This window comes from Alligator sinensis, unplaced genomic scaffold (genome assembly GCF_000455745.1).
Source record: "Alligator sinensis unplaced genomic scaffold, ASM45574v1 scaffold1046_1, whole genome shotgun sequence".
In the NCBI taxonomy this organism is placed as follows: domain Eukaryota; kingdom Metazoa; phylum Chordata; order Crocodylia; family Alligatoridae; genus Alligator; species Alligator sinensis.
Genome location: NW_005842174.1, coordinates 1572267 through 1594867, shown reverse-complemented (window position 1 = coordinate 1594867; position 22601 = coordinate 1572267). Strand labels below are relative to the sequence as shown.

General features: G+C 51.6%; 1 protein-coding gene and 1 pseudogene across 1 annotated transcript in view; both read left to right on the top strand.

The window, feature by feature from the left end:
* Nucleotides 1-691: 691 nt before the first annotated feature.
* LAMA5 (laminin subunit alpha 5) overlaps nt 692-22601 on the top strand; it is a 118120-nt gene continuing 96210 nt past the window's right edge. Inside the window, exons 1-2 of the mRNA XM_025206843.1 lie at nt 692-697; nt 4963-5115. Coding sequence (XP_025062628.1) covers nt 692-697; nt 4963-5115 — 159 coding nt within the window. The remainder of the gene's footprint in view (nt 698-4962; nt 5116-22601) is intronic.
* LOC112550660 lies at nt 22161-22338 on the top strand (annotated as a pseudogene).

Sequence of the window (22601 nt, the reverse complement as noted above, 5' to 3'; positions counted from 1 at the left end):
CTGAAAGCTTTAGAAAACTTCTTTTGTAGTGGCTTCTTTCCGTGACCACAGGCAGCACCTAAAAGGGAAGGGAGGAAAAAGGAGGTGTTAGTGCAGAGGTCAGAGTTCCCAGTTCATCCCCTTTAGGGCTTTCAACACCACCCAGGGTCTCAAGCAATAAGGGAGGTGGGGGGGAAGTGTTCAATTTAAGTAGACTGAAAGGACAATAATGAACTCCAAATGTATGTCATTGGTGCACTCTTTCAGCAGATTAAGTTAGTGGCCTAACCCTTTCACCTGCTCGTCCCTACCTCATGCTGTACACGGCGCAGCTGTGGTCAGGAAGGCTTTCCTCCAGGAGCACTGGAAGTTCAGTCTGGATGGGCGCACACAAGTTTTAGCAGGGTCTGGTAGTTAGAGAAGGCAGGCACTGGTAGGAGGTGCCTGATAAATGCTGCATTGTGGCCACATAAATAGCAGGCTTAAGAAATTCTCCTGCCACTAACCGTTGACACTAGTAGAATTTTTTTTTAAACAGGGAAATGTACCTTTTTTCCCCTCCATGTGTTCCCAATAAGTCTTTAAAAACACCTGTTGGGTTTGTGGCATCGTTCCTAGCCTGGTCAGATTAGGATGAAATCCAGTTTTGTTCTAGCCAAACAGACAGCTGTCAGCGGTTTTCATCGTGGGAGCTTCACAGTCAGCAGGCGCGATGCAGGTCAGGATGGAGGTGCATCGGGAGAGCTGCACTGGGACACTTGTTCAGCACTTGCCTATGCTCTGCTAACTAAGTTGGCTACACGGGTCTGGGACAGACATTGCAGAAACCAGTTTGAGCCAAATCAGTTAAGTCTGATTCGATCAAGTTTATCTCAAACTGGTATGGGCCATTTTGAAACTGGTTTATGTGCACTGAATGTCTGTTTGTTACAGGTTTCAACCAGTTTCTAATCACTAAACCTGGTTTGTGTGTAATGTCTGTCCCTAGGAGAATGTGTTTATATCAATAAGCAGTGACTTGCTGTTCAGACTTGAGTTTAAAGCCTTTCTGTCCTTCTTCCAAGGCAGAGCGTGCTCCAAAGACTCACTGAACACAGTAAGGGAAATGTGCTACCTTTACACTTGCATTTCCACACCAACCAAGTCAGTGCAGGCCGGAGTTTTGGCAGGAGTGCCATAAACTAGCCCACACCCTTCCTGAGTACCACTGTGGTCCGCTTGCCAGATCTCCTGCTCCACTTTCTGCTTCCTGCTCTGACTGGTGCTCTGCTGCCCGCCGGTCCTCTTTCCTGATCTACTCTGTGCCGCACAGAGATGCTCCCTTTGCTGCATGTTGGCCACCCCTGACCTAAATGATCAGCTGCAGTGTTACAGGCTTTGTTCTGAGATGTCCCAGGAGCCTGGAACAGTTTGGGGGTAGACATTTATCCCAACTTCAATTTTTGTAGGTTTGATCCAGGAATTATGCAAGAGGCAAAGATTTTTGTGGGTGATATCCCAACTGTGCAGTTGGTCCTATAAAAGGTAGTTAGTTAGCCACGTTTTCAAATGCAAGACATTCTTCCTCAAGTCATTCTTCTAATTTGGGGCGGGGGCTTTAAGTAGTATTGCTTTCAACCTAACAACAACTCTAGCACCCTCAAATTCAGATCGCCCCAGGAGTTCCCACATGCTTAACTTTTGCCTTCACTTGATGTGCATCTTCATCTGGATGCCTGTCCACACAGGGCATTACAGTATTCACATGGAAAATGACTTGCTTGCCCAAAGCTTTGCCATGTTGAGCTGCAAGCTGTTAGCTTCACGGATCAAGAATGCAGGCTTGTAAGCCAGAGGAGAACCAAGGGTCTGATGCTCCGCTTGACACTGGTACATCTTAGTTGAATCGCATGGTGTTCACTCATGATTTATGTTGCTGGGATGAAATTGGGCTCCTCTGTCTCTTTATTAGGTATGTCCATCCATAATCCTTTGCATGTTACATAGAGAGTTGGGAGATGTCTTGTGTCAGAGACCCATCGCTGGAAGTCTAAATGGCAGGCCAAAGACTGCTGCAGTACGATGAGTTCAGTGCATTTTCCATCACATTAAGACACCAACCTTCGTGACTTAATTGGAACTGAAAAGAAAGCGCCTAACTTGAGCCAGGAGTGTAGGTTGTAGCCGTGTTGGTCTAAGGACATGGGTCTAACGGCAAGGTTCTTTGGGTAAATCTGATATCTTTATACAATCTTATCTAACTTGAGCCACAAATCATAGTTGTCCTTCACCGGCCAGAGGAACGAGCCGGATGGTTTATGCAGTTACCTGATTTGCATGCAGGCTTGTAATTACCAGTGCAAATTCCTGAATGCTTATGCACCTCATTTGTTTGAAAAAGTCGGCCTTTGTTTCCCCCCTCCCTCCCTTGCCTTATCAAAACCCACCTGTCATCTCAAAGGGGGTCAGTTCCCCATGGGTTTCCGATGAATTAGGTGAGGATGACTAAGGCTGGGTCATGGCAAGGCCAGATAAGCTGGGACAAAGCCCTCTGCTTTCCCAGAGGCCAGCCAGCTCAGCGGGGCTCCCTGCCTGTGTGTCTGCTCCTAGGGGAGTTGAGTTCAGCATTCCCATTGATTTGTGATGAGAGCGGGATCTGCTCTCTCTCTCCCCTTGCTCTTCGTTTTGTGCTCTTTCAGCTCCCTGGCAGTTTCGCTTCCCTGCCTTTCTTCTTCCATTTCCATTGTTCTTTCTTGCTTACCTTGGTAGGGGTTCCCCTCTCCTGCCCTGATAACATGCTGCCTATTTTAACCCCGTGACTCACGGAGATTGCACTTCTCAGCCCTGCATTTTTACTGTTATTAAACAAAATCTTCGGAGGGCAGAGGTTAGCTGTTTTGCCTGCGGTGCTCTGAAACTCCACCTAACCGTGCAGTCTGCCCCGAAAGACGCTTCACTCGCTGAGTAGCTGGAAATAATCTATTTCTCTTGCGGCCGATGTCCTGTCTCTCGGAGCACGTTCGTCTGCACTTTTGGGAATCACTAATGTCAGCTCCCCAATGGCAGCATTTAATAACCAGCTCGGTTAAGCCATTGAGCCAGTAAATAGGGGCACTTTGCACAGATAACAGAGCAGGGAGCCCTTGGAGGATTAATCGAGTACAGCAGCCAGTCTGAATTTCCAGTCCTGTGTGAGGCTGGAGGGGCAACTGCATGTCATTGGGAAGCGTGTGAAGGAGCAAGGAGAAACAAAAGGAGAAATTTTTGGGAATCGGAGGATTTTGTTCCAGTTTTTCACCAGGTTCCCTGTTTTGTTAAAAGTCTCTGAATTTTGTGTTCCTTCAGCAGGAATCTTGTTCTCCTTGCAACCTGTTGCACAGGTTTTTCTTTCTTTCTTTCTTTCTTTTTTTTTTGTTTTTAACAGAAAAGGCCTGTTCTTTAGTGGACTGGTTGGTGTCTCTGTTGCTCATTCGGTCTCTCTACTTGTCTGTGCCCTTGTTTAAAGGGGGTCTCATTCAGATTCCTTGTGTCCAGCTGGGGCTCGGTGCATGGAAAATAGCCCAATGCTGGCTGTCTCCGCTCCTTGGCTTTGTACTTCACTGTCTGGCATTTCCATATCTCTCGCTGAGTTAATTAAAGGTGGGCTGATTCAGAGCAACTTGTGTTGCATAATTGCTTGCAAATAGCATGCCCTATGTCTGCAGGGAAGAATGCTGGGAATTTTCACGTTTCCTTTCAGCATGGGCTCTCCTCCCGTCTTGGAGAGTCTGGACATGGCAGGATGTCTGTCTGTCTGCAGCCCTGGAGGGGCTGAGGCTGTAGTAAGCAGGAAGCATCAGAGATTGTCTTGTTCCTGGAGATCATCTACCTGGTGTAATATTAAAGCTAGCTGCAGCCCGGACAAACCAAGCCAATTCGCTCACCTAAAGACAAACGCCGCTTTTAAAGGGGAACTGCGAAATAACAGTGCTTCCCTTCCAGCGGCTTGGAGCAGAGTGAATCCAGTGCCAGTACCAAGGGGCTAGGAAGATAGCAACTTGCTGGTTCTCTGGGGTACGTGCGTGTCCCCTCCAAGTTGGCCAAATTGCTCTTTGAGTGAACCAGGCTCGCTGCTCTAAAGAAAAGAGAGAATCCACCCCACAAGCAGACAAGGCTTTTTCCTCTCAGTGGGAACATATTTAGTTTGGTTTATAGCATGAGCATGGGCAGCTCAGCAGGCCCTGGCCAGCCTGGCGCAGCGGTATCGCCAGCGGGCTGGCAGTGTCGCTGCTGAGCGATTGCATTGGAGTAGAGCCATGGCTAAAAGGGGCTTTGAAACGAGTCAAACAGATCCAAGCTGAGTGCAACACAATCAGGGCAGGACGAGCTGCCAGTCCAGTCCGCGCGAGTGTTTTGTTCCAGTAGTCCCATCTCGCAAACGGCCAGCTAGGGTGTGAGTGATAGCCTCATCGGAGAGGTCATAGGGGGCACAGGCCTGTGGACATCAGTTCCCTTGAGCTGATGTCTTTATTATCTCTGGGGCAGCTGCCCTTTCACACCCTACAGACAAATAGTCTCTAGGGCTTTTAACCTGGGGTCTTTCCCCGGTACTGTGTGCATGTCTGGGGCACAGAGGGGATGCTGTTCCAGTTTGGCATATTTTGCTCCTTTCTCCCGGTAAGAGTTTGCCCTTGCAGGGGTGAAGGAGGGTTACAAAGGCCCTAATCTCCCCAGCCCACCTGCTCCCTGTGGGATACCAGGTGGGGATTGGGCTGCACTCATCTGGTAAACCTTTGTGAAAAGAACATGGGGCTTGCAAGGGGACACAGAAATCTTTGGGGCTGGGAGAGTGGGTGTCGAGGTCACTAGAGGCCTGGGGTGCCCTGTCCGCTGCTTATTCTTTATCTTCATTTTACAGCCCTCTCTACTGAGGCTTGGGCTCTTTCTGTATGAACAGGAAAGGTTTGGGGAATGCCAGCAGCTTCAATGCTGTGCTAATCTCTGCTGTCTTTTTGCTTCTGGCAGGGACAATACTGTGACATCTGCTCCTCTGCAAACAGCAACAAGGCCCATCCCATCAGCAATGCCATCGACGGCACGGAGCGCTGGTGGCAGAGTCCTCCGCTTTCTCGGGGGCTGGAGTTCAACGAGGTCAACGTCACCTTGGATCTTGGACAGGTAAGCCAAAGAGGGCTGGTGGCTTCAGGTTGCAAGGTGCTCTGCTCCGGGACCTGAGCTCTTATGTGCTTGAGCTAGACAGAGCTGTGCTGCAGTGAGAGGACAGGCTACAGGAAGCAGACAAAGCTTTGTAGACCTGGACAGAGCTATGGGAAAATCTTTGCGCCATCCAGTGTTGTCACGCGGGACCAAATTGGCCATATGAGGGCCATGCAAAGCTGCAGCATTGTACAAATAATAGCAGAGCCCATTTTCACAACATTTTCCTGAAGAGTCTGAGTAAATTAGCCTGCTTGCTGCTTTTGGTTGTACCTGGCCCCTGAATTTATTCCTTCCTGTCATGTGCAGTGTGTCTGTCCCAGGAGGGTAAAGGGTGGTTCTGCAGCGCTTTGCCTTCTGCATTTAAACCCTGGGCTTTTGCAACATAAAATCAGCTTTAAAAAAAGATCTTCTCAAAAAATGACAATAGTGCTTTGGTCTCTAATGCTGGCACGTACAAAGGATTAGCACTGTAGTAACCTTTGTTGCCAACTCCCACTGCCTCCCGTGTTTGAATCTCCTATTCAGCTGGAGAGCAATTGCTCTGGGAGACCTTAGGTTTTGGGTTTTTTTTCCGAACCTTCCTTCGGGTAGAGGAGGGGTTCAGCAAAGAAACTATTTCCAAAATCAACAACCGAGCTGCGTTGTATACAAGAAGCTGCAAACTCTGTCCAGCGTCCCCTGGCTTTTCTGCGGGCCTCCGCTACCGTAGACAGCAACTGCAGCTGCCTGGCCCGTGGTGCTGTCCGGGGAGGACAGCTGTCAGGTCTCGGCAGCCCGGGCAGCGCAGGACATGGTCAGCCAGGCTCCTGTTTGCAGTTGCCCTCGTTCTCTGGTGGTCTGTCCCCACTGTGGTGCCCCAGAGATGTGATGTCTCCCCACTCTGTGTGCAATTCCCTGCTGTAAACTGGTTTTGTCCGTGCCCTTCTGAAAGGGGGAGGCAGCTTTTTTGAGGGAAGGGAGGGTCACGCACAGGCCCGTCTCAGGCACAAGGGAAACCTTTTCATTTTCAAGCAGATCGCCTCGCTCTGGGTCCCCTCTCGTTCAATATTTAAATAGTTTCAGTACCAGTTCACAGGACCCCCAGGGCGGGAGCCGGTGGGGCCTGGAGAGGGGGAGTGGAAGATCTCCCAGGAGATGGACCCTTCAGCAGGGAGTACTGACATGAAGCTACGCCCAAGCTTTTCATGTCAATACAGCACACTCAGTCTGACAGGAGAGGCTGCTGGCTAGTAGCCCTGGCTTCCCCGCTGCATGAATAGGGCAGGCGGAGGCTGCAGACTGCTTGCAATAAGCAGTTTGTGCCTTGGAATTCAGCAAGTTGGGCATTTGCGGTGATGATCCAGCAGTTCACTGCTGAAGTGCCCCAAGGGGCTGGCAATTGCAATTTCACAAGTCCATGCTGGTGTAAAAAGAGAGCCGCAAATCTGCCCTTGCACCGCGGTGGAGAGAAAGTAGGAGCTGGTGTTGTGACCGCCTGTAGGCGAGGCGAGAGGTGCAGCATGAACACCCCCATTTGTATGCCCAAGTCTGTTGAGTGGCTTGGATGGGTGATGAACACAGTGGAGAAGTAACCACCTGGGGAGAACTGCAGGGTCATGGATGGACTGCCCTCATTATTTGTAGCTTGCTTGGATGGGAGATGGCTCATGTAGGGGACTTTATTTTATATTTAGGGTGTGTGCAGACCACACGTGCATGCTTTTATCCTGCAGCAGGTAAACACTAAATTGTAGCAGTGCAGCTCTCAATGAAAGAAGAGCAGCTTTTGTAGCTTTAGCCCGCAAGGCACCCAGCAGAGCAGGTGGCATGGCCAGCTCTTGAAGCTCTGATAGCTAAACTGTGCGCGGGTCCTCCACGGTCCCTTCTAGGGCTGTCGCTTTGCAAACAGCCCGCTTCGTTGCGCTGAAGTAGTGTCCTGCCTTTGTGGGACGCTGAAGAAAGTGCACTGTGGTTAAAAGTTCAGCCTCTCTTTTCTTTCCCACTCTGTTCTTTCAGGCCTCCTCATTCATCCCCATGAATCTTCTGGGCAGGATGCAATGGTAGTATTGGCTAGATGGGGAGCTGGAGAAGATGGCTGGGCTGTGTGTGAAGGTCCCTGTACGAGGGGCTGTGGCTGCCCTATCCCAAACCCCACTGTCTGCAGGGATTGCACTTGCTAGAGGCACAAGAAAAAAAGCCTCAGTGCGAGGAGGGATCTGCTCCCATGTCTAATGCCTCTCTCAGAGGAGTGACCCTGCTGTCCACATAACCACTCCTTTGTGCTTGCTCAGCCCCTGGAGTCTTGGGTTCCTTTCCAATCCTTTTGGCTGGGCAGCTGGCACCGGGGAGTGTAGATGGACCGTTACAGGATTGGCATGGCTTCCACCCTTTGTGGAGGCAGTGGTAGGGAGAGGAGTCCCTGGAGCCCAACAGGATCTGCAAGGCGGCTGCCAGCACTGCCTGGTGCAAAGGGAAGAGAGGCTTTGAAATTCCTCGGATACCTGTGAAACAGGCAGGTAACGGCTCCAGCTCCGGAGCAGGGTGCACAGCAATTCTCTGGCAGGAAACCAAGGCTTCCAGTGCCCTACGGGAAACTCCTGGTCCAACTCAAATGCAGTGCAGTGAGTGATAGCCACTATCTCCCTGGTACAAAGGCTTCGAAGCCTGTGAGTGCACAAGCTGGGTTACTCCAGGCCTTTCGCTGAGGGCCTGGGGCTGCTGGCACTGGCTCTGCAGCTCTCTGAATGTCAGAGGGTGGGTGCAGTCAGGGAAGTGCCTTGCCAGAAGAGGCTCCTTTTGTTCCTGTGCTTCCCTGCTGCCTGCGAGCTGCCCCAGTCAGATTTGCTTCCTTACTGACCGGAATGCAGTTGGCACCAGCCTGGCACTTGGGGGAAGGGTGACGTGATTTGCTTTTCAGCTTATTGGTCTCTGTTTCCAGAGCACTTCCTCTCCTTCCTCCTCAAGGTGCTAAAATCCGAAGGGAGGAGGAAGGTCGGTCGCAGCCAGCAAACAGCAGTTTTACAAAGCGCGGCCACCCAGCTGGAATCGCTCTGTTAAGGGCCCATATCTTGGCATCTTAGTTCCAGCAGCAGCTTAAACTTTCCAGCTTTGTCTGCAAGAGAGATCAGAAGGTCCTGTTGCAGGCCGGGGAGACATTTGTCCCTTGCTTGTAGATTTGCATCTGCTCCTGCATCATCGGTGGTGGGGCGGCTTGGATTTTAGAGCGTCTGATGCTGATAAAGCCGGAAAAGGTGAAAAAGCCACCTGAGAGCTGTGATGCTGCCCTGTGGGCTGCTAGAAGTAAAACCAGCATCTGTTAACCATTCCAAAAGAGGGTGAACTGGTATTTAGTGCTGAGGGGAGGGGAACTGTGGCTAGGGAACAGCTTTCCTTGCTGTTTTTAATTGTGGCTTTGGTTTCAAAGCTCTTAGACATTTTGACTTGGGAAAGTCATCAGAGTCCTTGGACCTGTGTGTTATGAAGCCTAGTGTCAGGGCACCCCACTAGGACACTGTCTGGCTTTTCCTGGGTGAATATAACTAGAATATGCATTTCAGTGCCTGAGCATTGTTGCATATATGGTCCTATTGGGCAGCCTGGATTTATCCAGAAGAGTAGAGCAAGTTGACACCTATGAGGCTGAGGCCCATATTGCACCCCATATAGACAGTGGGGTTAGTGCTTTCCCTCTCTACCACAGGGAAGAGGATTCATAGCTTATGTGAAAGGAGACTGAAAGTTTTAGTGGAACCGACTCGCTGTTGCATTTTCACTGCAGAGCGACCTCGGGTGAAGGGCACGCACCCGTATCTGGCCTGGGTGCTGCCTGGGGGGCCGTGCAATGGAAGGGTTTTGTTAAGGAAGCTTTTGGTGGCAACACGAGGAGCAATTGGGTGGTTTAGAGCCACGGGAACAGCTGGCTTCGTGCCAGAGCCTGACATCATCCTTATGAGAAGGTGAACCCAGGCCAAGCCTTTCCCAAGATGTTTATAGCTAGTTGGCGCTTCATCGTAAACTGGGTAGGGAGGAATGTCTGCAACTATGAAATAACAGCACTTTCGTGCCAGCGCTTGTTTAAGGTTAATTACTGCAGCAGTGGAGGAGATGGGCTGGCTTGTGTCCCCGCGTCCATGGGGGCAGTGCAGCTGCCATAGGAGTGTGGACGGAATTTCATACGAAAATGGTGAGAAGATGTGATTTATACCTTGGCAGTATTTATACCGCCTCTTAAATGCTCCATTTACCTATGTCTGGTAGGTCCCAAGCCTTGTCCTTGGGGTCTCCCCTTCTCTCGGTCTGCAGAGGTGCTTTCTGCCCTGTCTTGGTACTGCCGCAGAGGACAAATGCAGCCTTCTTGCACCCTTGACTTTCCATGCTGACTCTCATGTCCACAGACCTCTGTCTCCTTAGAGGGAACAGGATGTTTCATCCTTTTAGAGAGCTCCCGGCAGTCACTTAGACCAAATATACACTCTGAATCCAGGTTGCTTTCGATTAGACAAGCTGCGTTTATTGATGCCTTGAAGAAAACTGGGGACAGGAAATGAAAGGGCCTGCCTGAAGGCGATTTCCTTAGTACCTGTAACAGATGCAAATAGCTGTAAATTAGTGGATAACTTTACCTTGTTCTCCATGAGGTAACGGTCTCTTGAGTCTCCTAATTGCTGCAGTCAAAGCAGCAGTCTCTCTGGAAAGGATCTCCATTGGAGTCCATTGAGGCCCAGCAAATGACTCATTTTCCCAGGTATCCAGCTTGTAACCATATTGGTCTAGAGCAGGGGTGGGCAAAACACGGCCCTGGGGGCCGGATGCAGCTTGCCAGGCCATTCTGTCCAGCCCATGGGACCCCTGAAAAATTTAGAAAATTAATATTTATCTGCCCCTGGCTGCCCGTCATGCGGCCTTCGATGGCATCCCAGAACTCAGTAAGTGGCTCTCCACCCAAAATAATTGCCTGCCCCGATCTGTTTTTAAGCGGACAACCCCTTCACTAATAATCATGAAGTCCCTGGTGCGTCTATAGCTTGCCCAAAGTGGAGTGAAGCAGCCGCTGCATTGGTAAAAGGATGCAACGCAATGAGAACGCAGCAGTTGGACGCAGGTGTGTCACCTCCTGCCTGCGCTCCTCTACATCCCTTTACACCAGACCTATCCGCTTATTCTTCCTTTGTTCCCAGAGGGCTCTCTGAATGCCAACAGGGTGACAGCCTTCCCAGCGGAGAGCCAGGCTGGACCTCTGCTGTCCCCGGCGATGCTCTGAGTGGGACTGGCAGGCAGCCGAGGCTTCGAGTTTTGCGCAGTCCTAATGATCTCCCAGAGCCCCCTCAGTACATCCAAACAGAGCGTTAATAAAAGAAGCCCGTCTTGCTGACGGCTGGAGCTATTCTCTCTTGCCTGGCTGATGCTGGCTGTGAAAGTTTCAGCTGGGGCTGGGAAGTGCGGCATTCATTCCTTAGAGCATCCCAGTGGTCTCCATAGCAATCCCAGAGCACCCGGTGTCCCTCCAAGGGAAGAGCTGATGCCGGTAGAAGCACACACTTGAGTGTCAGAGGATGGGCAGCACCTGGGCATCCTGACATGCCTCTCTACAGCTTACTGTGCAGCTCTCGCCTGCACCCTGAAGGATTTCTCCAGTCTCCCTTTGAGCACAGACAGACAAACTGCGCCCTGCCTCTGTGGGTTGGCGGACACCCTTAGCCCATGGCCAGCTGGGCCACAAGAATTTGAGGAGACCTCGCTGCCTCTTTCGGCTCCTTTGGTGGCATTTCATTGAAAGGACCCAGCATGTGCCAGTGGCCCGTGTAAGTGAAAGTGGGGCCGGGCTGTGCAGTTGTTGGCAGCTCCTGGGCTGCGGTCCTGGAGTCTTCAGGCTGTGGAAAATTTCCAAATTTAATGCTGCTGCCTAAAAAAGGAAAGCGGCTGCGACTGTATGGGAGAGCGAGCCCTGCTGATTCGTTGGCGCAAAAGCCAGGTATGAGCGTGCCGTGCCCACCCTGCGAGTAGGGAGTTCCTTTCCTGCTTCCTTTCTGCTGCAGGTGAAAGAGCTTCGCTGTGGAAGAATCAGCGGGCTTGTTTCAGAGCCCTGGTTCCTACTTCCTGCGTTCTTGGCTTTCTCCCTGGCTGATAAAGAAGGATTTCTCTTTTATTGTTGTCCTTGTCTGCAAGATCAAACGCCCCAGTTTGATCTTACCAACTCTGACCCTTCTGTACATTTTGCTGGATTTCCATCCCTGGGAGGGGGCTGGCCAGGTGAGGATCATCCTGCCGAGGTGAGATCTGGATCTCTGCTAGGTGTTCCCAATGCATCCTGGCTTCTGATAACCTTGCTGTTTTGCAAAAGAAACCCAAGTTCCCTTCCACGAAGCAGGTACAATGACCTTTTCCTCTTTCTTTCAGCCGCCATTCATTGCCACAAGGAGAAATGGCAAAAATTCCCATTGAGAGGCAAACATGGCCAGTGCGGTTTTAATTTTGTACGAAGTTTGACTTTCCCATCTTGACGAGTGTTTAAGTAGCTGTTGCTTCTAGGTTACGGTGTGATGCAATGATCCTTTGAGCTAGCAGGAGTTTCTCCCCTGACTTCGTCTGCTTTTCAGGGCAAAGCAGCACCACCAGTAAAAGAAATGCCACGTGCCACTTCCCGGTTTGTGGAAAAGCCTGCCTGTCTCGCCCGCTGCTGAGACGGCCGCCTACGGGGTTGTGAGGTTTGCAGCCAGCTGAAGAAGAGGGCTGTTTTGGCCAAAGACCACTAGGAAACCACTCTGGAAGGTGCCATGGGCAGGATGTTTGATTGCCTCCAAACAGACAAGACCCTGCTGTTGCTTTAGGTCTTATCCTCAAAAATAAAAATAAAGCCACGTTCAGAAAGATGGAGCTGGCCTTGAACCTGGGGCTCCTGGGAATCCAGCGACTGTGACATGAGGGCTTAAATCACCAGCCACCCTCTGGGCAGCCTGAATTGCTCCAGTTGGGTGCTGATAAAAGAAGCAGTTTGTTTTTAAATGCCTGCTGGGTTTTTCCATTCTGCTTTGCCTGCCGGTATCACTTTACCCTGCTGAAGGGGAGACGCTGATACCCGAGTCTCCTGCTCCCCTCCTCACCCCCCAAGCCAGCCACTTCTCCTCTATGCACTGGGATCCTGCAGAGATTAGGCGAAAGCCCTCTAGCCGGACAGAGGTCAGATATGCTGGGAGCTGGTGCAGTCGAGGCTTGGATTTGCCATTCATAGCCGGAGGGCCAGCCCGTCCCTCCTTTGCTGTTTTGTGAGCTGTGTCGTGGGGAGGGCAGCAGGTAACCAAACGCTGGACTTGAGTGGGGAGCGAATGCCAGCGTGTGCTCTGCGAGGCGCCCGTTTCTGGTCTGCTGGAAAAATGAGTGATGCCCTGCAAGTTCAGACAGACTGTAACTGTCCTGGGCACGCTGCCTGTTTTACCAGCGCTCGGCGCTGCGCTGCTTGGAGCAGGTGGGATGGAGGTTGTCCAGGGGTTAACATGGGGGTCTGGGAAGTTAAGGCATGTCCCCTGGGCAAGCGACTTAACGTCTCTGTACTTCATCTGTAACGTGGAATAAGGCAGGAAACCCATGGATGCCCTTGAATGAAAGGGGCCTCTGAATCTGAAAGTGTGAGCTCTTATTGCTCACTAAAAACATATCCTGGAGGTATTAGCAGACTCCAGCTTCTTTGCATGAGTTGGCCCTGACACAGCCGAGCTACGGCTTTTCCTCTTGTGAACTGTGCGTGTCCCCTGAGCCGTTTAGCTCCTGCCTTCTCTTCCGGGGCCCTAAATCTCCCTCCCACATTCAGCCCCTGCCTGCTCCTTTAAGCCCTGCCTGAATCCCCCCCCTTTCCAGCCTGTCCTCTCCACCTCCATCTTCAGTTTAAACCAGGGACCTGGTCCCCCCTGCGCTAGCTTTGCCAGGCAGGCACGGCTTTTTCCTTCTCCCCACCCCTTCCCACTTTGTCTTTCTGGACTGTAAACCCTTTGGGGTCAGGACCTACCATCCTCTGTGTCTGTAAAGAGCCAAGCAGCCTCATGGGGCTGCTATAAATAGGATCCAATTAAGAGCCTAAGGAAATAATTCTTGGGGACGATGAATTTGCATCTGTGCTTCACATCTGTCCCCTCTGTTGGTTTTTATTTTCTGTTTCTTCTCTGCCTCGTGGTCTCACATCTTCTTCCTGTCCTTTCCCACTTTTCAGTCTCTCCATTTCCTGCTTTCTCTTAGCTTGTACTTGCTCTGGTCCACTTCCCCCCCACCCCAGCCTTGGTATCTTGCTCTGCCTGTCTGTCTGGATTCTTGGAGCAGTCCCATTAACACCATACCCAAGCTCCTCCCAAATACCGGGAGTGTATTTATGCAGCATCAAGGAACGGGGTCTGGCCTGTGTTAATCAACCCTGCGACTCTGCCAGTGCCAATCTTTCATGGAAATATTGGAGGTCGAGTTCTGCTGATATAGTACGGTGTGCTTCCCCTAAGAGAGCCCCCTTGTTGGCTCCAGCAGCCTGCTCCTGGATCCCCGGGAGAAGGCCATGTGCATTCCCTGCTCTAGTTTGCAAAGCCCATGGTGGAGCCTGGGTGGCGTGGAGGTTTTGTCCCATCAGCAGCTCACCCCTTGTCCAGGGTTGTAGGTATCATAGAGCTGAGCTTGAAGGAGGGCACAGAGGTAGTCTTGGAGGTGTTCACAGGGACCTCAGGGGAGGCGACTGCGACAAAAAAATAATTTTAGTGGCACAGTTTTTGTGCGTATCCTTTACATTGGTGACTCAACCAGGGCAGGGTGCCATGAGATCCTTTTAAGGGTGCTGTGGGGGGCCACGCAGTATAAGCACCATTAGGTGTGCAAACACCTGCATCTGATGCCCAAGGTAAACCCGGAGATTTCAAGTAGGAATCCAGCATCAAAACTATTGTTGTGGTCTGCCAAGTTCTCTGCAATAGAAGAACGTGCTCTAGTTTTCCACAGTCCAAAAAACCAGGTGAAAGCCAAAAGCTGGCATTTTCTGAGAGGGGGGCCTTGAATCTCACGAGGTTGAGAACCACTGTGCTAAATAAATCAGGTTAATTGTTTCCAGCACTGACTTGCCAAGCATAGACATGGAAGGGCGGTGGCTATCGCCAGCCTGTTGCTAATGGAAAGCGTGCCTGGAGCATGCCAGCCTTCTGCGTAGTCACAAAACAATGGCAGCACGGGAAACAGCAGTGCAGACTTCCTCCCGGTGCACTTCCACAGCATCCAGTGCCGAGCCAGAGAGTCTGCCGCCGGGCAAGGGAAGCGAAGGACTGCAGCTTGTCCTAAGTGCCTCCTTGTTCCAGGGCGAAGCTGCCGCAGCCTGCCCTGCACGTGGATGCGGGTGGATCATGGACAGGATCCTGGCTCTGCTCCCCAATCTCCCCTCATTTGCTCCCCCAGCCTCATTTGCCCTTGACTAGTCTGCCTCATAGGTGGCATATAGCACCTTCTCCCAGGAGGACCTGACAGCTACCCTGCACCTTGGAGCCGGCCGGACACATCACCCGAGAGGTACAGCAACTGCCTTTGGCAAAGCTGTAGTCAAACCCAGCCCTTCCCCCTGTGTAAGGGGCTGTCAGCCTGAGCAGCAGGTCTGCTGGAGGCTTGGTATTAGAATAGTAATTGCATTTATAACGTCCTTCCCCCCATTACAGGATAATGTGATAGAGAAGGCATTTGACTGGGTGATGGGGCTGCTGGAAATGGGAAGCCTGCGTCTCCTGCTCTGCACTGATTAAATCTTCCAGTCCCATCAGTGAATTCAGTAGAGATCTGCTCGCACCTCCTGCGCACTGTTTTGAAGCTGCTGCTCTGGTATTGTTATTGCTTTGAAGTCTGCAGTGATTTAGTATCATTGCACCGCAGAAGGTCAGAAAACCCTCCTAACTTACTGAGTCACTGGGAGGTTTTGGCACAGGAATTAGTACCTGCCCTTCCCGTGTCTTTCATTGCCCGCTTTGCCATGGGTCACTGCTGAAGACTAAAGCCCTGGGGCTTTCCAGCATTTTACTGCTGAGCTTGGCTCTCTTTATTTCTCTTGGGCTTCATCCCTGTGGTAGCAGAGCCCAAAAGCTATCATAGGCATGCTGTCATAGGCATCTTTTGGGTTCAGTTGAATGTGTACTGATGCCGAGCTTTGGGGAGGGGAAGAGAATGGCTTTCTGGTATTTGCACATGTTCTTGCATTGTAAATACAGACTGGAGACTGCAAACAAACCTGTACCCCAGGCTTTGTCCTCACTTTGGGGCTCTTGCTCCAGCCGTTTGCTAAAGCTGTTGCTTAATCCTTCTTCAGCCCTTTTGCAAACCATGCACCCACCCTGGAGCTGTGGGCATGACGGACTTGGCCAGACCCCAGGATGACTTGGTTCTGCATTTCCAGCCAAATTTATATCTGAGGCTGCGCTCCCACTTTCAACATCTTGGTTTCCCCTCCTTTGAAGCCCCTCGTAGATGGGATTGCCTGTGCAGTGTATCTCTGATTGCAACCACTTGCTGTGTACTTGTGAATTCCCCGCCCAGATGCTAGCAGCCGTCGGCCAGGCTTGTCAGTCCCGGCTGACTTTGCAGCTGCAGTTCACCGTTGGTGCTCGTGATGGGGTTGGGAATGTTAATCCAGACGTGGCTCAGGCATTTTTGCCACTGTTTCCTCTAACCTTGTTCTGAATGACAGCACAGTGGCGGGGAGCTGGCTGAAAAATGCCATTGTAGGAAAGCGTGTGTGCCTCAAGCAGAGTTGTCAGATATACTTGTCCGGACACATTGGGGTCAGCATGCTAGAAACCTGCTAACAGCATCAACGGCCTCAAACGTAGTATGGCACATAAACTATTGTTCAGATCCAGTGGCCCGTTGTGCTGGGCACTATATTATAAACCGTCTCTCTATGTTGCCTCTTCTGAAGAGCTTGTTATCTAAGTACACAGACAGACAAGGGAAGGGGAGGTGGAAGGAAGTAACCAGCTCCTCTGGCATGATGAATGAGCTGTGCCCAGGGTCTCCCTGGCAGAACTGGAGTCTCAATGCTGCCTTTGACAGTCCCATCTCTTGCCCACGAGACCTCCCTCCTTGACATCCAAAGAAGGAAGGAACCTGACAGTCACGCACAGGTTTTTTGATGGGTTTTTTTGAAGTTTGGGAGAGTAGAACAGCTCTGATTTGATCATTTAAATATCCCTTCTCCCCCCAGCCCTCGGCATGAGTTTGTGCCACTCTGAGGTCTCTCATTCGGTGCCAGCTCTGAGCTAATCCATCCTCTTCCCTTTCCTTCTCCTCTCCCCTCCCCTCCTGACTGCAAGTTTGCAACAGGATATCCACTCAGTTCAAATCAGGGGAAAGAAATATTTACCTTCCAGCTGTGGCTAGTTGCCAAGATAGCTTTGTTCTCCTTGGCTCTGAAAGGTCCTTGCCCCAGAAAACGTTTGTAACTGAACCTGGCAACGGAACTGGACTGGATTTCCTGCCATGCCAGACCTGAGCTGCGAGACCCGGCTTTCTTCTGGCCCTGGTTGTGCAGGGAGCAGGATTGTGCTAGCTATAGCTATAACTCAACCCCCGGGGTCGGGCATCCACAGCCCTTCTGCGTGTAGGGCTCCATATATGCAGGTGTGCCCTGGCTTGGTGAAAACATAGTTTTGCTTTTGCTTGGGCTGTTTGTTACATACAGTGCAAGCCTGGGCTTAGCTGTATGATCATTAAAACCCATTCATCTGTGTGACGTGAACCATTACACCTGGGACTGCATTCACCTGTGTGCTGTGTTGTAGAAAGTCGTCTTGTAAGCTGCAGCTACTCTGTCTGCTAAGTGTTACTGGCCCATCCACAGTGGGGACAGGTGGCTGTCATTAAATCGGAGCTTTTTGGGGGTGCGAGGTACGGTAGCAACAAGTGCCCCAGAGCCGTGTCACATCCGGCTGGGATCGTGGCAGATCTCATAAGCTAAGCAGGGTTGGGCAGGGTCAGTACTAGGGAGGGAAATAAGCATTGATACCTCGGTTAATGGCACTCTTCTTTCGGACTGTCCTCCGGGCTAGAGAAGCGGGTACCTCTGTTTCCAGCCTCTTAGGCTTTGTCTACACTAGGCAGGGCTCGCTCGTCCAGCACACCTTCCCAGTCCTAGTTAGAAGACAGCAAGAGTGCTTCTTCTCCTGCTGTCACTGCATCCACACCAGGGCTTGTATGAACATGCATGGCAGTAGCAGCGCGAAGCAGCCCTTCGCGGAGCCATGCAGAGAGCCGCTTCTTGCCGTCCTGACAGAGCTGTGCCTGCAAAACCTTTAAGTTCAGATGTGAGCTCTTGCTGTCTCTTCCCCAGCTGTAAAGCAGAGAAGAACAAAGGAATATTTCCCTTATCTGTGCAAACAGGAAGCTCTTTGGCCAAGGGGCTGCATGGCACTAGGTGTATTTGGATTGCCATAGCCAGTGCCCTCTGATCGCCCGTCCTGTGACTTAAAGCACTGGTAAAGTGTCCGATCAGGAATGTTTCTGTTGATCCTGGCGCTTGCTTGGAATGTGCCTGCGATAGCGCCGCGGCGCTGCGCTGCCCCATGACATACCTACTGTGGTTTTCCCCCTTTGGTTTTTGGAGGGTCGAAGCCTTGAAACGCTCAGCTATGGTGCCAAGAAGATACGCAGCCAGCGTGTTTGGACGTTACCGCAGAAACGGGGTGAAAAATGTTGAAACTGCTTGCTTCCCCCTGCCAGCGAGAGATGAATATGTCTCATTAAGGAGCCCGGGGAGCTCTGTGTGCGGGATTAGCTCTGGACCAAAATATCATTATTATTCCCGGCTTAACTTGTCACCTGGGGGGAGCAGCTGAAACGGCTCCTTTGGGGGCCCAAGTCTTTGCGTGATAAATGGCCGTTGGCCCCTGTTAGACAGGAATCCCTCTAATCCCAGTTGTGCTGCTGCGGCCCAGTCCAAAGCAATAGGACACGTGGTTGGAGCTGGGGAGCACTGGAAGGGAGCGCGGCTGCTGGCCTGGGGACCTGCGTTTTCACTTCGGATTGAGCTTGCGCAAAGAGGGGAATTTTCTACCGACAGCCCATGCACAGAGCATGGGATTGTGGCCAGGGTGCTCTCAAGCAGTGTCCACGTAGGTGCAAAATGTGGGTGCTGTTTGCTTCAGCCTGTTCAGCACTGGTGCAGCTGGCTTTGTACCAGTGAAGTGCTCAGGATGTGCACTGGAGACTCCCATGTCCAGTTTTGGGCCCCGTGCTACAGAAAGGACGTGGACAAATTGGAAAGAGTCCAGTGAAGGGGAATGAAAATGGTTTGGGGGCTGGGGCACAGGACTTGTGAGGAGAGGCTGAGGGAACTGGGCTTATTTAGTCTGGAGAATAGAAGACTATGGGGGGATTTGATAGCAGCCTTCAACTCCCTGCAGGGGGTTGGAAAGAGGATGGAGCTGGACTGGTCTCAGTGGGGGCAGATGACAGAGCAAGGAGCAATGGGCTCAAGTTGCAGCAAGAGAAGTTGAGGTTAGATATTAGGAAAAACTTTCTCACTAGGAGGGTAGTAAAGCATTGGAAAAGGCTACCCAGAGAGATTGTCAAATCTCCATCCTTGGAGGCTTTAAAGACCTGCCTAGACAAAGCTTATCTGGGATGATCTAGTTGGGGATGGATCCTGCTTTGAGCAGGGGGTTGGACTCGGGAGATCACTTCCTGAGGTCCCTTCCAGCCCTAAGTTTCTATGTGTGAGCTGAAATTCAGCCCTTCAACCCTGGATGGGCCTGTCCGGCTTTGGCTGCCAGATTGTACCCATGCCATTATCATCAGCTCGGCTGCGCCAGTAGTAGCACTGCCTGGCAGGGGTGCTAGTGCAGAAGGCACGTGGCTTCTCCAGCTGAGCTATGCCCGTGGTGATGCCAACGGGGGAAACTAGCTCTGCTGTGCTCACCACTCTCTCGGCTGTTCCTCTAGCATCCTGTGCCGAGCCCTGGGGCAGCAAAATAGCTGATCCTAGCACTTCCCTTAGTGCTGGCCTGTTTGGAGCAGGGCTCTGCGGTGCCTCCCCCACCCGCTGGCGTATCTGTACACTCCCTGCAGTGTGGGGCTGGAGCTGCCTCCTTGCTCCTCCTCATGTCTTCCCTGAGGAGGGGTTGTCTGCATGAGACATGGGTGCTGGTATACGGCCCCAGCTTGAGCCGCACGAACCCTGAAATCCACCCCGACTCCTGTCTGAGCCGCTTCCGCACCAGCAGGATTGCTAACCCATCCCTGCAGCCTGCAAAGGCAGTCAGGCCTCAGAGACAAGAGCCTAAAATCCTGCAGTTTCAAACCCCCAGTACCTTAGTGTGTGTGGGGAGGGTCTCTTTCTTTGCTTCCTGTTTCTAAAAGTCATATTTTCAAACTTTTCTCCACAAATCTGAGGGCTGGAAATGTGATTTTTAAAAAGTGTCTTTCAGATCCACTCATAGTCTCAGGACTTTGGGAGCTGTGGCTTTGAGAGAGTTGCCAAATCCCACAAGCTGTGATGTTGCAGCAGCTGGTGGTGTTGGGTTGGGAGAAGTGTCTCGGTGCCTGGTATGGACTGCGCACATGGGGCTTAGTCCTTGCCTTGCTACAGACTCCTGTGTGACCTTGGGACAGTCATTTAGCGGCTCTGTGCCTCAGGTTCCCAGCTGTGGAATGGGTCCGTAGCACTGTCCGGCCTCACCCAGGTGCTTTGAGCTGAAGTCCATATGAGTGGTTCTGCTTAAAACCACCCCCTCCAACAAACTGGAGCACGAGGCTGTGTAGAGAAGACCTCAGTCTTGAACGTGCGTGGGTCAGCAATTCCTAGGTCACTCTCTGCCCTGCCCTGCCCTGCCTTGGGGACTGAGGGGTGCTCTTAGTGTTGCCAGGGTTTTCCAGGAGGGTCCCGGTGGAGGCTGTGCCAGCGAGGGGCTGCATTGTCCTTCTCCAGGCCGTCCCAGGAAGACCACCCATGTCAGTGGGCACTGAGGCTGCTCCCCCCCTGCCACGGCCTGGTGGCACGTGTTTGCCTGCTTTTGGGGGGCTGGTCGTCTCCTTCGGAGAGAGGCAAATCCCATTCCCATTGTCTCTCTTCCCGGCTCCCCGCCGGCAGTTTAAACACACAAGTGTTTACTTCCCATTTGTTTCCCAGAGCCTTTACCATGCAGGGCTACAGCCTTCAGCTCCCTAGGCCTTTCCCACCGAGCTGGAGCTGCCTTTTCATAGGCTAATGAGCTCCCAAAGAGCCACTTCCATTATTTGTTCAAGCAGCAGCTTTTGAAATGCCAATTATACCTACTTATCCAGATCGGCCTGATAAGGAAGTCCATTCACTCATTGCATTTTTTTTCTTTTTGCTTTCAGCCTTCTTTCAGTGGGCTTCCCCCCCTCCCAGGGTGGGGAGTGCTCGGTACATAGAGTAACACCACACCTTTCCTTGGCCCTTGCTTTGATCTTCTGCAGGACCCTCTCCCTGGGTTCAATTCAAGGGCTGGGCAGGGGTCCTGAGGACTGGAGGGGCCAGCCTTCCTCTGAAACGCAGACCCCCTCCCTCTGGTCCCTCTGAATCACCACTGTACCTTTGAAAGGTGATTTCAGGTATTTACAGTTTTTTAAACATACTAGACAGGGAGAGCCATGGGAAGGGGTCAAGCACAGAGTGGAGATTTGCAGGGTACCTGCCCGCAGGCAAAATAAATAGCCCTGCAAACCCCAGGCTTAAAGCTAGGAATCGATGCAGGCCTTCCATTGTGCCTCTGCCCTCCATCCTCTCCTCTCCATCCGCCTGCTGTAGGGCCAGGGCCCCTAGGATTTGACCTTCCTCATGCCTATTTTCTGTCCAATGCTCCTACGGCACCAGGCTTGGCAGGATGGTGAGCCAGGAGTACCCTGCATGGGTACTGAGTTCAGAGAGGCTGTGATGTTACACCCGGATGTTGCTGTAAGTCAGCTGAGTGGCATTTAGGGGAGTTTGGCCAGTATGATCTTTACTGGAGGTTATGTCTGATCTGGGTGGATCAGTGGCACATTAATTGAGGTGGCCTTGCTGCAGTGCCTAAATGGCCTCATTTGTTTTGAACACAGTATGGACTGAACAAAGAGACATCTCCTTTATCAGATTGCTTAAAATCTAAGTAACGATTCAAGTTAGCACCTTGCTTCGGAGATGGCCGGGCGTTGGCTGTGCATCCTGTGTACAAGGGGTGGCTCTTGACACTTCGTGGAGACTTTGCCTTCAACTCTTTGGGCCTGAGGTGTTGTTTGCAAAGGCCTTTGAGATGAACGGTGCCATGTCAAATGCCCGTTGCTAGCGGTGGCCTAAGTTTCATCGCGTGCACACCGGGGCATACTTGGTTGAAGTTAGATCATAGCTGCTGTCTGGCTGTATGTCAGCCTGATCAGCATCCCTGTTCTGATTTGAATTCGAGTGTCAGGAGTTGGCTACGCTTGTGAGGCCCTGCACGCCACTTGAAAGCATCCATTTTTCTGTAATGCAGGAAGGCGTGGATAGATCCTCAAAGCCTGGTCATTGCATTAACAATTGAGGTTTGAGATGCTGCATGCCACTGTCCTTGGTTTCTCTACCCTAGCTCCACAGTACAGGAAGCCTTCAGAGGCCACGTTGCAGAAGTCAGAGGCCTCCAAACAAGCTGTTTCAGTGCAATGGCTTCATGGAGGTTTTGTTTGGTTTTCAACCTTTTTGGACTTGGGGCAGCCCTCCATAACTTCTGTAAATTGAGTAGCACCCAGTTTCAAAAACTAATTTGCTTGCTACAGTGCTTACCCCTTTGCAGAGGGCCTAGGCAGTGGGGGTAGAGGATAATTCAGGCAGGAACAAGCCTGAGTCTGCTCATCTCGTTGTAGGTGCCTAAAGGCACCTTTCCAAGCATCTGGTGGCACCCTGGTTGAGAATCACTGGTCTAAGTACAGTGCTTTGCTGGCAGAGCCATGTGGGCTGGGGGTTAGGGAAGCTCATGCTGGCACAGTGATGCTGCCCACCTGCCTTGGATGCATCTCTGCCGACAGAAGGTTTGTTGCTCTGAGCGGTGACATAGTTTACCTGGCAGGGGAAATACCACCATCTTTTCGGCCTTGAATGGCTCAGGGTAGTTAGAAGGTGAAGGCCTGTCCCTTGCACCACGGGCAGGCTGACCTACAAATGCTTCCAAATGCAAGGATCTTGGCTGTGCAATTTATGGCGATGGGGGATTGCTCTTGAGCTGTCCCTCTAGCTTGCTCCTTTGGCCTTTTTTGCTAGGCGCAAGTGAAACTAGGGGCACCTGAACTCCCAAGACCTCTGGGCTGGGGGCTTGCACGTAGGATGCCTGCCATGGATTTGGGAGTATCGGAAGCCCCAGACCGAAGAGTCTGGGAGGTAGGAAGCTTGCTGGTGGTGGTGCAACACAGACTTGAATGATTGAGCTCTGCTCGGTTGAAATGTGGGACTTTAATTTGGAATTGATTTGGCCTTGGAAATTAATTTTTTCTAAAAA